Source organism: Apis mellifera, linkage group LG11 (assembly GCF_003254395.2).
Source record: "Apis mellifera strain DH4 linkage group LG11, Amel_HAv3.1, whole genome shotgun sequence".
In the NCBI taxonomy this organism is placed as follows: Eukaryota; Metazoa; Arthropoda; class Insecta; order Hymenoptera; family Apidae; genus Apis; species Apis mellifera.
Genome location: NC_037648.1, coordinates 15,020,764 through 15,034,571, shown reverse-complemented (window position 1 = coordinate 15,034,571; position 13,808 = coordinate 15,020,764). Strand labels below are relative to the sequence as shown.

Below are 13,808 nucleotides of genomic sequence, written 5' to 3'. Positions count from 1 at the left end.
ACCATCAAAATTATAACAAAGTAAAAGTCTTTTCTGTTGCTTTCTATGCTTCCCCTTCAAGCGAATTCTCCAATTTACAGCAATTGCTGGATTTATTATCCATTCCCCAGTCAACTTTACTCACACGCTTGTACAGTCCCAGTAAAAAACTGGACTGGCTTAATCACTTTTATCCGTTCTCAGCTATCTTCTTGCAATCGTCACGCTTGACACGACGGGGTTGACTTCTGAAAACAAAAGTGAATATAAATTAGCAGTCAGTTATTGTACGATAAGAAATTTTTTAAATATAATATATTATTTTTTAAAAATAATTGCTTATATTATTATTATTTATAACAATAAATTATTTCTTGATTATAAAAAAAATCTGTTTTTAAAATTGATAATTTTGATTAGAGATTACGCATATGATATTTAATTTTAATAAGAAGATATAAATATGATTTGAAGACGATTAATCTCTTATATATTGTAAAATGTTCAAATTTAAATAGTTTATAATGAATATACATTTATTATTCATAATATTCAGACTATCCTGATTCATCATTTAAATAGACTTTATTATAATTGTTGTTTGCATCCTGTTATGCGTATATTTTCTTTTTGTGAGAAGTTTGATATTAAAATGAAGTCATGGGAATAGGACATTTCTTGATGAATATAATTATTTTTTCCAATTTAAAAAAAAATCAAAAAAATCTTGGAAAAAATTTTGGAATGCTTATTAACATATCCGCTTTATTACATGATTATTGTTAAGTGAAATATTTCAAATTTATTTCAATAAACTTCCTTTCTAAAGAATGATACAATTTTGTGCGAATTAAAATTGCAAAATTATAAATTTAATTTCAAAAATGTATTTTTCGCAAAAAAAAAAAAAAGAATATCAAAAGAAAAGACAAAATAATTCAAAATTATCAAGTAACATATTCTAATATTAAATATTAATTCTCAATAGAATGTAATCCACATAAGATACTATAATATTAATCATTTTCTTTCTTAACACTTCATTTTTGTCTAGGATATTCTTCACAGAAAATTCTACTTTTTTTAGGATATACAATTTGCCCGTAGTGACCAGCAGATTTCCTTGAGTTTTAAGAACAGATGCACCGGTGGTGGTCGAAGGGTGGGGGCGGTGCGATGGTGGAGGCACTCGCACAGTCCAGGGCCCACTTGTTCGACGATCGTCTTGTCACTCGAAAGTGCGTTACCATTCTGGCAACATCAGTTTCATGTGTCTATTTCTCGTCCAATCTTGTGCTCTTTCATTGTGTCAATATTTTACAATTCATCTATGAACTACTCAAATCTCATTCTATCTCTTATTATTGTGTGGAAGTGTGAACTAAGTGACTTTGGACATTTAGAAGTGCATTCTGAATATGATACAATAAAAAGAATGCTTTAAAAAAATTATAAAAAATAGAATAGATTATTTCTTCTTTTATCAATTTATTATATATTAAGAAAAAAAAAAATGCCCACGGAAACATTTTCAAGAGAGCTAGATGCTCATATTGTGACCTTACTTACGAGGATCTCTTCGTTGAAGGAAAATAATACAGAACTCTTGGAGAAGAAAGTGCCTATGTCTATAGAAGCTCGCAGCTTAGAACTTTGGAGAGCAGTGGCTGTCGAGTGTTTCGCTACTTTTCTTTTCAGTCTTATCGTATCTGGCGCAGCTGCGTCTTCCGCGGTTTCTGGAAGCGGACTCTCCGTCTTAGCCACTGCTGTAGCATCCGGCTTTGCAATTTCGGCAATCTGCTTCATTTTTGGTCATATCAGTGGTAAGTTTCACAATTTGAATAATAATTTTCAAAGTAATCCTAGTAATATTTTTAATAACATACATTTTTATTGTGATGTTATGTTATAAAGTATTTCATACTTTTTATTAATTTGTTATTAATTGCATTTTAAACATAATTAAAAATTATGTTTTTATAAATATAAATAATTTCTTGATATATAGAAGTATTTTACATTAATTGTGGAAATTTTTTGTTATGCACTATCGTATCGTTTATATTCGGTCCTTACGATTCCTCCTCTCTCGATTGACTCATTAACCAATTATAACCAATGGAAACACACTATGCATATAGTAGAGCATGTGCGAGAGCGTGTCCTAGATGGCACATGTATATATATTTCACGTATCATCTTATATAGACCATGTTTCTTTGTTATTTAAATAAAAATCAGATAAATATATCTTTATAAAAATATAATATTGTTTGTTTGTATAATTTAGTAAAAATTTCAATTTTGCAAAGAGAGTTTAGTTTTGTTAATTGTATTATTCTAAATGTCTATTTGATTTTATCTATTTGAATAGAGAATATCTTTCTTTTTTAATGCTTCAATAACAATTGATATGCAAATAGTTAAGTGTTAATTTGCATTGAATGCAAATAAAATTGATTCCAAAATTGATTTTTTATAAAATCGTTATTTTCTATAAAATATACTTCTGGATTTCACTCTTTAAAATTTTTATATATCCATATTTGAGGATTTCATATTTCTAATTCATAAACATCTGCAATTTTTAACACTTATTTGAAATAGCAAAATATATAATTCTAATTTTTATAAATATAAATATAGAAAATATATAAAATAAATAATAACATAAAGCGATATTCAATTTTTTTTTGTATATTATAAGATTGTAATAAAATGGTACAGGTAGTCATGTGAATCCAGCTGTCTCAGTGTCTTTCGCTTTGTGTCGACGAATCTCTTTCCTACGAGCTGCTCTCTACATTGCTGCACAGTGTGGAGGTGGTATAGCCGGTGCTGCAATGTTGTATGGGTGAGTGATCACTTAAACATTAGATAATTATTATCATTTAATGTATATTATAATAATTAGATAATTATTATTATAAAATCCATGAATCATCCATATCAAATTAAATTCTTTTATTTTTATATAATATAAAAGTATAATTTTAACATTTCGAATGTAAAGGATTTAACACGATAAATTTTCAAATCAAAAAAACTCCATTAAGTGTTCATACACATGGAAAAACACGATATAGAAAAAAGACGAGATACGAAGAGCAGCTGTTAGATAGCTGGAATCCGAGAAGGCTGCATGATCTAATCCCTAAAGTTTTTCTGTTCCTTTGAAGTGTTTTAACCATTTTAAAAAGTTCTGAAATCAATAACATTATCGTCATTAAATTCTTATACGAAAATGAACGCATCCATTTTTATAATTATTACTAAAATTTAAACTAACTGAAGTACAAAGGATATGTTATAAAGTGTTTTCGAAAATCCATTTTAAATAATGCAAATTTTTGTAAAGATGAATTTAAAATAATGAAAATTTATAATAAAGCACATAACGAAAAGTTGACATATAAAAAAAATGGTTTTTTAAAAATGCACTATTTATATAAGATAATTTTTTTCTCTTAAGAGTTAAATTTGGTTATGTTTCGTGTCACGTTATAAAGTGTTTCAACTTATCTTAGATACCCTCTAGCTACGATTGTAAGAACTATTGTTCGATACTTTAAAGTACATATACTTACAGGTCGATATTACATATTCATCGATATTTTTTATTTTTATTATTATTATTATTATCATTATTATTATTAAAAGATATCTATTATTAATTCTATAGATAATCTATAATAATTCGTTGGGGCAGTGAATTTCTGTAGCCAGACGATGATCGGGAGCGCGTGAGCATGCTGTTTTTTTTCTCTTTGGTCGAAAAGAGAGATCGCCCGCGTGCAACTCGGTGCACGTGCCTCAATTTTGTCCGTCGTTAAAGAATCTGGCTGGAGGGCAAAAAAAAAAAAAAAATTAAAGGAAGAAAGACAAATTTTTTTATCCTTTATGTTTTATTCTTATATCCTTTATATTTTTGTATCTTGTATATATTAGTGGAAAAAAAACGAAGGATATCAAGCTCATATTTGATCCCTGAATTATCATCCTTACAAGAGAAATAACACAAAACATGTTTCTTTATAAGATAAATCAAATTATTTATCGAATCGTTAATACTCGATTCTTACAAGATTATTATAAGAAACTTGTTTATTTTTACCGTAATATTTATTTATGATCCATGATTCGGTGGAAAAAGATTTGAAAACGGGAAAATGAAGAGTAACGAGGAAAGTGAGAGAGGCAGAAAGAGGCACGCGTAATTGGCAGAGTTAGGGGGAGAAACTTCTTCGAAGGTGAGCACCTGCCTCGTTCCGTGTATGCTGCGGCAGGCCACCGTCTTGCAGCTGCCGCAGATGTTCCATGGACCGAAAAAGATCGCGCGGAAAAAGGATCGAGCAGGCACCAGAGACGAAGATAATGAATACCTATGCGTGGTGAGGTGGGACAAGTTTCACGACGCGATCGCCTCTTATTGAAGGAGGACATGCTACGATCTGGGCCCACAGAGCAGATGTTCTCTCCGTTTCTGAGGATCATTGTCCTCCATTTTTCCTTCTATCTTCTTCTTTACTTTCTTTTTTCTTCTTCCCTCTTCTTCTTCCTGTCATTTCTTATTTCTTCTTGCATGCTTGGAATTATTTTCGAAATGTATATATATATATATATATATATAAAAAAGGAATTCTAAAAAAAGAAATACTAAACAAGTGTAGATATAATCGTAATGTTACAATATATAGGGGATTGTTCAACCTGTAACACAGCGTTACAGGTTAGTACTTACATATGGAAGTATAGTGTACTTGCTTTTATGCTAATGATAATTGTAAAATATACAAACTTACAAGAACATTCATTATCCATCTATTGATGTTTATATATATATATTAAAAATATTTCAATGTTTTCTCTTCAAATATTCTTAAATACCTGTAAAAGATAATTAATCATTAATTATCAAATCTTGAAAATTAAAACGATACAAAGTTAAATCTTGTTTTTTAAAATTAATTTCTTCCTATTAAATTATATATTTCTTAAATGAATAATATGGAATTATATTATGGGTGACCATAGTCATCCCTAACAGTTCGATGCAACGACAGATCCGTCATCGACGGCACCATCACCCTTGGACCACCATATGACCGCACAAAGAGATAACAAGTGCACGATATGTACCGAAATAATAATCGAACAATACTCTAGTTAACCGATCGGGTTCGTCATCCCTTCCAGAAATATCTCCAGGGAGTGCATACACCCCAATGGGAAAAAAGGGAAAAAGACATGGCCAAGGGAGAGATGAGGAAAGAAATAACACATATTCTTGCATCTGTTGCGACTGGGTCACTCCATGGTGTGTGTGTGTGTGTGTGTGTGTCTGGCGTTTGTAAAACACATATCCTTACGTTTTGTCGAGGGGTGGTCGTAGCTCCCACTGCGATACTTCCCTGGAATATAAATAAAAAAAAGAAATGGAGAGACAGCCAAACAGATAGATCGTAAACTGAACTGACATAGCCAAGAGATTATTAAGAGAATCGCGAGATCTAACTATCCGGAAAGGATTTAGTATCGACACGTTACAAGAGTTTTCCATTATCTTTTCATAATAATTTCATAATAATTTTTCAATAGCAGGGATACAATGTTATTATAACATATTGCCATAGAAAAAAGTAACTACTATTCCTTTTTTTTTCACATTTTCCAATACAAATCTCAAATAGTTGCCAATTTAATTAATTATTTAAATTGTATATATGCAATTGTTATAACAAATCTATGTTTCTTATTCATGTAACAAAAGTTGTGTCGATACAGAGATTTTTTTGAACAAGGAAAATAGTTTGAGAAAGAGATATTAAAAATGGTGATATAAAACTATTTGTCAAGGGTGTTTACCACCACGGATTGGAGAACAGCTGTGAGGAAGCAGGTGTGTGTTGTGACGTCAAATAAGACACACGCAGTGCGCGTGGTGAACCGGATGTCCAGCGGAGAAACAGTCTCATCGTGCATTTCCTGCCCTTCAAAATTATCTATGATACAATATGTATCTACGATAGTCACGTTTCTTTTCCAGAATCTGGAAGAATTGATTTCTTATGCGATTGCATGCAAAACTATTATTTTTGAATTTTGAATCTCTCTCTCTCTCTCTCTCTCAAAGTGTAATTGATTTCATTAATATTAATCTAATCTAGAAATATGATATGCAGTGAAACAAATGGACTAAATGTTTACTTCAAAAAAAAAAAAAAAACTAAGAGGAATATCGCTTGTCGGAAGAAGATATTTTAGAAAGAGCACTTTATAGTGATATGTAATATCCAAGCCTCTTCTCGAAAAGCCGTCGATATTAGGTTCTTAAGCTGCAATTTTGACGACTTTCTTCAATACTCTCGGTCAACTTAAGATCCTCCTCGGATTTTCTTTCGAAGATAATCAATCAAATATGTACGAATGTGTTGTTCTTCTTAAGAATCTAGAAGAATTAATCTTCAGATTAATATATTGCAAATGATGACATTCATATACTTTAAATCTTATCTTTAGACAGAAATTTAATTATTTCATGATAAAAATTAAACTTTCAGAATACTTTAGATACGTACGTACATAGAAGGGAACTGTGGTCGAAAATGTAGTGTGAAAGCCAGGTGGATCAGGTAGAATCGTTTCAGTAGGAATGTTTTACCTGCTTGAAACACTTTTTATCGCGGGACACAAAGCGGTCCGCTCAAACGGATCCTCCAGCTTTTACTACACTTTGAAATCGTGCCGGTTACTTCTTCTTGAAAACATATCCGTTCTATCGTATCCTGTTGCACGAAAAATGACGCAAAAAAAAAAAAAAACATCTCTCTCGGTTAGTAAAAATAAATTCTAAAAAACGAAAGGAAAAAGAAGCGGAGAACATATGGCAGTCTTTCACGTACCTCTTAAAAATTCGTTGCTCATTATTGAGAGCATAAGTCGTTCTTTAAGATAAATATTTGAACGTGTTACTGGGAAAGTTTACACCTCGTCTTCTTTGTGGTAATTTCACGATAAAGATGATAGAAAGTTGAATTTCTTAATAATAAATTTCTAAAGGGTTTCTTTCGTCTCATTTTCCTATCATATCTGTTCCATTTTCTTTTATTTTTGTATTCTCGTCTAATCGATACTTTATTTCCTTCATTAAAATTTCCTTTATAAATAGTTAGTTGAGTAAATAATTTTTAAAAATTTAAACTATCTTTATAAATTTTTTTTTTCTTTCTTTCTTTAAAAGACGTACCTTGCAGTTTAATAAATATATATTTTATAAATAAAATAAAATTTCAAAAAGATTGATGCTGGTTAATGTTGATGGATGCAGGAGAAAAGAACTTGCGAGGTTTCTAAGGATAAGATGGTTGAAGCAGTATGCCAACAGATGGTCACAGCAACCACGTGTTCTCGACAATCGTCCCGTTCCTTGATCGTAACTTGTTAGATTATATGTGCCTGTCAAAAATTATTTCTTCAATAATTTACAATACGATATATCGACATAATAAAATAATAAAGTATATATATATGTGTGTATGTGTATAGAATAAAATAATACGTACATGTATTATAATTGTATTTGAAATACAGTAAAATTCAAATTAAAAATTATAAAGATATTAATTATTACTGAAAAGAATAATCAATTAATTGGTTAAATAATATGTAAGTAATCGTAAGAAATATTTAAAAAAAGATTAGAATAAAAAACATTGAAAATTTTCTGAAATGACTAAAAAGATTAGGTTATTTTAGGTTAGATTGATTGAAATTATCGATATTTTACAATATTCCATACATATTCCTTTTGAAACGTTCGTATATAGGAAATTCAACATCTTTGAAGAGATTCGGAAAACATCTGTCGATGTTTCATATCCTTCGTCCGAAAGAGAATCATTTATGGGCTTCTAAAACTCCTTTGTAACTGCGACTTTACGCTTCGGATATTCGAAAGGATCACTGAAGGATTCGTTTTGTGCAACATGTGGCTGGCACGTGTTCCTCCATAGAAAGCCACAGCCCACGATTTATATAGGATTCTATAGAGACGGAAGGATCCACAACTTCTTCGAGGCCAACTGCCATATAGTCTCTTCTCTCCTTGCATTCTAATAGGTCAATAAGATTCTTTTACAACTTATATAATTTGTGAAGGTACGATTCGATACGGTATACTCAATTGTATATAAGACAAATTTCTTCCATTGTTAACCTCTTTCGTTCTATATGTTCTTTGTGTGCATCTTTATACATATGTATACTTATTATGCATATATACGTACATTTACATATTTAATTTTAGTTTTATTGTAAAAATAAGAAAGAAGAAGAAAACAAAAAAATAAAAAAAACAAGAACAATTGGCATGGTTGTTTCACAACAGAACCGGATCCTTGTGGGTGTACACACTTCCTGGCCCCTTTTTTCATACGTTTCTTATTCACTGCAAGGGGGATAAAACTTCGAGCTCCAACCTTGCGCATTGGTCTTTCAAAGAATTCCTGTGCTTTGTCCTCTTGAATTTGTATTGTCGAAGGAAACTGAACTGTTCCCGAGGAAAATGCTTGAAATTAATTCAAAAAAGAACGTAGAAAGGACGAACAAGTTTATCCATCTACTGTTTAAATTTTAAAACTCTGTATAATTCTATCAAGCTGATACAACGTTCGATATATCCCACAAGGAGGAACGAGGAAAGAATGGTCATCTTGTAAAACTTCCCACAACTCGCCCTCGATGATCAGTGATTCGTCATGAACCTAATTTTCTGGTTTAACCGCAATTATCCGAGCATCTGAACTTTCCCATAGGGCAAAACTTTAGAATGGAGTATCGCTATATAGGTTTCACCGCGCCTTTAACACACGCATCGCATACATATGGTGATTTCCTTGGTTGAAAAAGGGAGCTCTGGAAAAGGGGATAGTAACGATTACCGTGGCAAGCTCGTACACGTATACGCCCATACCAATCTACTTATACAGTGGTACTGCCCAATGAGTGGAAGATATCAATAGCTCGTTAAACACGACAGAGGTCTAATGAAAGTGATACACACACACGTACACACACTCCCCTTTCTGGCTTCGAATTGAAATTTATTTTAAACGTTGTGCCGAATGCCCTGGACCCTTGGGGGTGTTTTTGGAGTTCGGTTACCCCTGTATATAGGCACAGGTTGCACATGATCTCTCGAATCAAGTGCACCCCGGATTAAACTATGAGGTGGGTCTCGGCTGAGTGATCGTAACTTTTCGAGCGGAAAACGTGAGAAAACGGACGCCAGTCGATTCGCTTGTGAAACTTTTTTCTCAGAAAAGTATAGAATAACGTTGAGTAGCGATATAATGGCGCCAAGTTCGTTTCACTTTTTACAGTGGATCTCTGGAAACAGAAGAAATTTTAGATTCGACAATTGTAAGGAACGATGATAGAAATGATAAGAGAGATATTTATTAAGGGAGAAAAGATTTTTTCGAGCTGCAAAGTATATATATATAAGTAAGGTTCGAGTAAAATTACTTGGTCTATATTTTTAAACTATATCTATATTTCTATATTTATGTTGCCTTTTTATGTTGCAAAAAAGTTTTTAACCTGGAGAAAATGCAGGCTAGTCCATAAACAGTGAAGAATGGGTAAGTAAAGAGTGTTCTCTTTCTGGCTGGTAGAAAAAAATGGGTCCCTTTTAAAAGACTGAAACCCTTTTTCACCCTCTTTAGACGCATTTTAACCATTGATGTATCTTTTAAAAAATATGCATAATATAGATATTATAAAACATGTAAAATTTAATACATAAATAATATTTATCAGATATAAAAAAAAGGAAAATGATAACAATCTTTATATATATATAATATAAAAAATTATCATGACAATCATCTGATTATTACTCATATAGAAAAGAAGAAAAAATTTAGAAAATTTCATAGAAGAAATGCACAAATGTGTTTTTTCTTGTTTCCATCCTATATTTGTACACGTACACGATTAATCTCAATTGTGCAGTCATGATCTGCATTTCTGATTTCATCAATTCGCTTTCTCCTCATGACACGATTATAAGGCCTCTCGAGATAGAGAAGGCGAATAAGAGGGGAGCTTTCATTTGCATTACTCTTCAGATAGATGGGGGAAAATTTTTTTCCCCGATGCACGTGGCAAAAAGTTTCGAAGGAGATGGGCATCGAAATCATTTTTCACCTGATGATATACATACATATACATATGCATCTCGTGTTAATTCTTTATTAATTTCGATTCAATGTTTCAATTAATCTGCAAAAATTAAGTGACGATGAAAGATAAAATTGATCTTTATTATTCCAAAATAATGGGATTGAAAAATTTTTAAAGAAGTTAATATATAGAATTAATTATTTAAAAAAATTTATGGTCATTACAAACCTATAAAATTATTAATCTTCATGAAAAAAAAAAAGAAAAAACATTATGAAACGATGGATGAATTGAACGATGCATCAGCTAATATAAACATTACACTACAGAGACCGACTTTGCTGCCAGAGGGCTTTATGCTTGTACTGCTATTATAGTAACTTTCAATAAGAAAATCAAAATCGTATATTATACCATGACGAGCCATACTGTGTAAATTATTTTGCAATATTTACAATTTTTTTTTATTTTTATCGAAAAATCATTCCTCTCTCGTATGATATTTTTAAAGATACGAATATTTATCGAATAATTAAACAATAAGTAATAACGATTGATTGTATTATTACAGAGTGACCACACCTTCGAACACGCAGACCTTAACTTCCCTAGGTCGTCTCGGGGGACCTATTGAGAGGCTTCTCGTAGAATTAACGCTTTCGGTATTGATAGTCTTGGCCCATTTCACATCGGAATCCTCAAAAACGTTACCAATGTTAATCTCTTCAAAACCAGCCGGTGTATTAGCCGCGGCTTACACGGCGGCTACTTTAGTTTCAGTAAGTACATATATATACATGTATATTTTATAAAATAACAAGTTTCTTAACGTTGAAAAAAAAATAATCGGATTAATGTGAAAAACCGTGTGTATATATTCTCCTCTCTCTCTCTCTTTCTCTCTCTCTTTCTCTCTCTCACTGTTGTTTGTATTCCCTTTTGCAATCGGTCTATTCAAAGCGAATCTCGATTTCTTTCGAATCAGATCCATCCGTCCGCGTCTTTAAACAGCACCTGCGGGTTAACGGGAGGAGGGGAGGGGAGGGGGAGTGTTGAGTAGGAAGGAATGAGAGAAGGATGGAGTGAGGAGAGAGAGAGAGGGGGGGAAAAAAGAAGAAGAAGAAGAAGAATTCGATCCTTCGGTCCCACCTGCTTTGTAAACGTACAAATGTACAATGCTTTCCAAAGAAAACAATTCTCGCGCATAAAAGCAAGAATTAAGCGAGTTTCGTTTTTTTCTTAATTTTCGATTATTTTATAATATCATCTGTGTATATACAATCTGAAAAATAATACAGAAATGAAAAATGAAAAATAATGATAAGCTTGAACGAATTTTTTAACTTTATCTAATTTCAGAGCCCGTTTTTAAATCCCGCCCGAGCACTCGGTCCAGCGTTCGTCAGCAACCGTTGGGACAACCATTGGGTTTACTGGGTGGGCCCATTGTCCGGGAGCGCGGTAGCGGCTCTCCTGCACGAATACGTTCTGAATTCGAAACGGTCCAGGGATCCACGGGATATAGACGACGGCGACAATTCATCGATGAGATCTGACGAGGATACTTACGACGATTTGGACAAACCGTCCGGTCCCAAATTCTCTAGCGCGTATGCAACCTATCGGCCAGTTGCCGGAGCATCCTCATCGATCTACAGTGCACCTCCCACTGCCCTGGAACGCGTCGAATCCATTTACGGTGGGACGAAATCGCTGTATTGTAAATCACCTCCCTTGACCAGAGCGAATCTGAATCGTTCGCAAAGCGTGTACGCAAAATCGAGCAGTTCCGGGACACGGGACGGCCTGATGATCCCTAAACCGGGCCCCTTGGTCCCCGCCCAGAGCCTGTATCCGATCAGGATAGGTCAAACGACAGGTTCGAGCTCGGGCAGGGAGGGTCAACAGCAAAATGGTCAAAATCAAAATTCTCAAAATCACAATAGCACGAATCAGAACATGCAAAATCAGTTGCAACAATGCACGCAAAGTATTTATGGGATAAGAGGGATTTCTACAACTCTGAGTACAAGGGAGAATGGTATATATGGTGTATCCACTGGGTCTAGTATATACGGGAGGGCCCCGGCTCCTCCGCCAAATAGTCAAAATTCTCAACAATCGGGATCAAACGTCCAATCTTCTTCTCAAAATCACCATCAGCAGCAACAACAGCAACAGCAGCAGCAACAACAACAGCAGCAACATCAGAATGGAACATTATCCACCAACTCGGATAACGCCGTGAACTCCAGAAGACCGGAGAGTATGTACGGGCATGTTTCCAGGCGTAGTGATGATTCTGCGTATGGCAGTTATCAAGGCTCGACGCGGGGGAATTATGGCAAGATACCTGGCCCTCCTGGATCAACAGGACCTTCCAACGGATCAACCGGTCCACCTCAGTATCGCGACCAAGGAAGACCTAGTCCAGCTGGGCCATTACAACAAAATCAGCAAAATAGTTTCCAAAGAAATTCGCCAAATCCTCAATACTGAACGTAAATTTCATAAATTTGGTGATAAATAGATCTTCGTTTAAGGTATGAAAGTTGGTTAGATTAGACAGTTTAAAGAGGACACGTCTCCTCCTGTACTGACATTTATGAAGTTGATTGAAAGTTAAGAGCAGTCATTGGATAAAAATGGATATGATAAATTTTTGTAACAACAAAAGTTAGAGTTATATTGCAGTGCCATTTTATAATTGTTATTAAAGAATGTAGACGACAATTCCAGAGAATGCTTAAATATTGAAATTGTCATGTTTCATGGGGATCTTAGAATAATATTGTAATTATGTTCATCGTTTCCTCAAAGTGAGAGTGCAGGATTTAGTTGAGATTCTTTTTAGCAACAATTTTTAATATATTATATATTTAATATACTAATAATAATGAATCGAATAAGAAAAAATAATTGTTATCCTGCATTTTAATATAAATTTTGTACATTGCCCTTGGGCATTAATAGATAGATTTTTAAATTAAACTATCGATTATTAATTTGATTATCAAAAAAATATTCGAAAGCAATCAATTTTTATATTTTAATGATTGATTATTAAATAGTTTTTTTTTTTTTTTAATTGGTAAAATAAACTGATCAAAGTTATAATCAGTATACCGCCACACAAGACTGATTTCAGACAAATATTTTATATATGACGTTAAAGAACAAAAAATATTTCTTATTCATCGAAGATCAAACTTGAAAATTTATGCAACATCTGTTTTGTATATTTTATTGTCATCGATTTTCGATCTAAAGAAATTCGATAAAAGAAGAACAATTTTATACTACTTTTATATGCGGTTCGATATTTATTTAATATAATATATTGTGCGCGTGTGAATGTATTGTATGTGTACGCGTAAGCATATTGTGTGTGAATAAATGTGTATGAGTTAAGATACTATATTTTAAAAAACTTATTATAAAGTCAGTACATATTTACAAATATTATGTAAAGTAATTTAATGTAATAGAAAAATGTAACGAATATTCACCGAAGAATGTAGAAATCGATAGGATTCAATACAAGTATTTTGTATATATTAAATTTTATATTTATTATTTTTATTATAGATTATAGATTATAGAAATGTAGAATTATTGTTATATTCATTTTGTGCATGGAAGTA

The 13,808-nt window shown here is 32.5% G+C and overlaps 1 protein-coding gene and 1 long non-coding RNA gene across 10 annotated transcripts; one reads left to right on the top strand and one right to left on the bottom strand.

Moving 5' to 3' along the window:
* The first annotated feature begins 1,103 nt into the window (after nt 1-1,103).
* On the top strand, nt 1,104-13,106 carry LOC413259 (neurogenic protein big brain). The gene is made up of 4 exons (XM_396705.6): nt 1,104-1,802; nt 2,707-2,833; nt 10,736-10,943; nt 11,524-13,106. The coding sequence occupies exons 1-4, from the start codon at nt 1,493-1,495 to the stop codon at nt 12,661-12,663; spliced, it is 1,785 nt and encodes a 594-aa protein (XP_396705.4). The 5' UTR covers nt 1,104-1,492; the 3' UTR covers nt 12,664-13,106.
* On the bottom strand, nt 2,939-10,753 carry LOC100578596. Of its 9 annotated transcripts, XR_003305771.1 has the most exons (12): nt 10,393-10,753; nt 9,879-10,263; nt 9,580-9,727; nt 7,542-9,366; nt 7,226-7,434; nt 6,882-7,135; nt 6,558-6,764; nt 5,845-6,427; nt 5,349-5,390; nt 4,362-4,866; nt 3,567-3,821; nt 2,939-3,181 (listed from the first exon to the last, which is right to left on the bottom strand). It is a non-coding gene; the product is annotated as an uncharacterized LOC100578596 (long non-coding RNA). The 9 variants fall into 9 exon arrangements; XR_003305769.1 differs by lacking the exons at nt 2,939-3,181; nt 3,567-3,821 and having other exon boundaries at nt 4,647-4,866; nt 5,845-6,028; nt 6,187-6,427; XR_003305770.1 differs by lacking the exons at nt 2,939-3,181; nt 3,567-3,821 and having other exon boundaries at nt 4,647-4,866; nt 5,845-6,028; nt 6,253-6,427.
* Nucleotides 13,107-13,808: the final 702 nt, after the last annotated feature.

What these genes read in the sequence shown, in the direction of transcription:
- LOC413259 (XM_396705.6), top strand. Translation starts at nt 1,493, where the DNA reads ATGCCCACGGAAACATTTTCAAGAGAGCTAGATGCTCATATTGTGACC. An exon ending in CATTTTTGGTCATATCAGTG is followed by an intron (nt 1,803 to 2,706) that starts GTAAGTTTCACA and finishes AAAATGGTACAG; the next exon opens with GTAGTCATGTGAATCCAGCT. An exon ending in GGTGCTGCAATGTTGTATGG is followed by an intron (nt 2,834 to 10,735) that starts GTGAGTGATCAC and finishes GTATTATTACAG; the next exon opens with AGTGACCACACCTTCGAACA.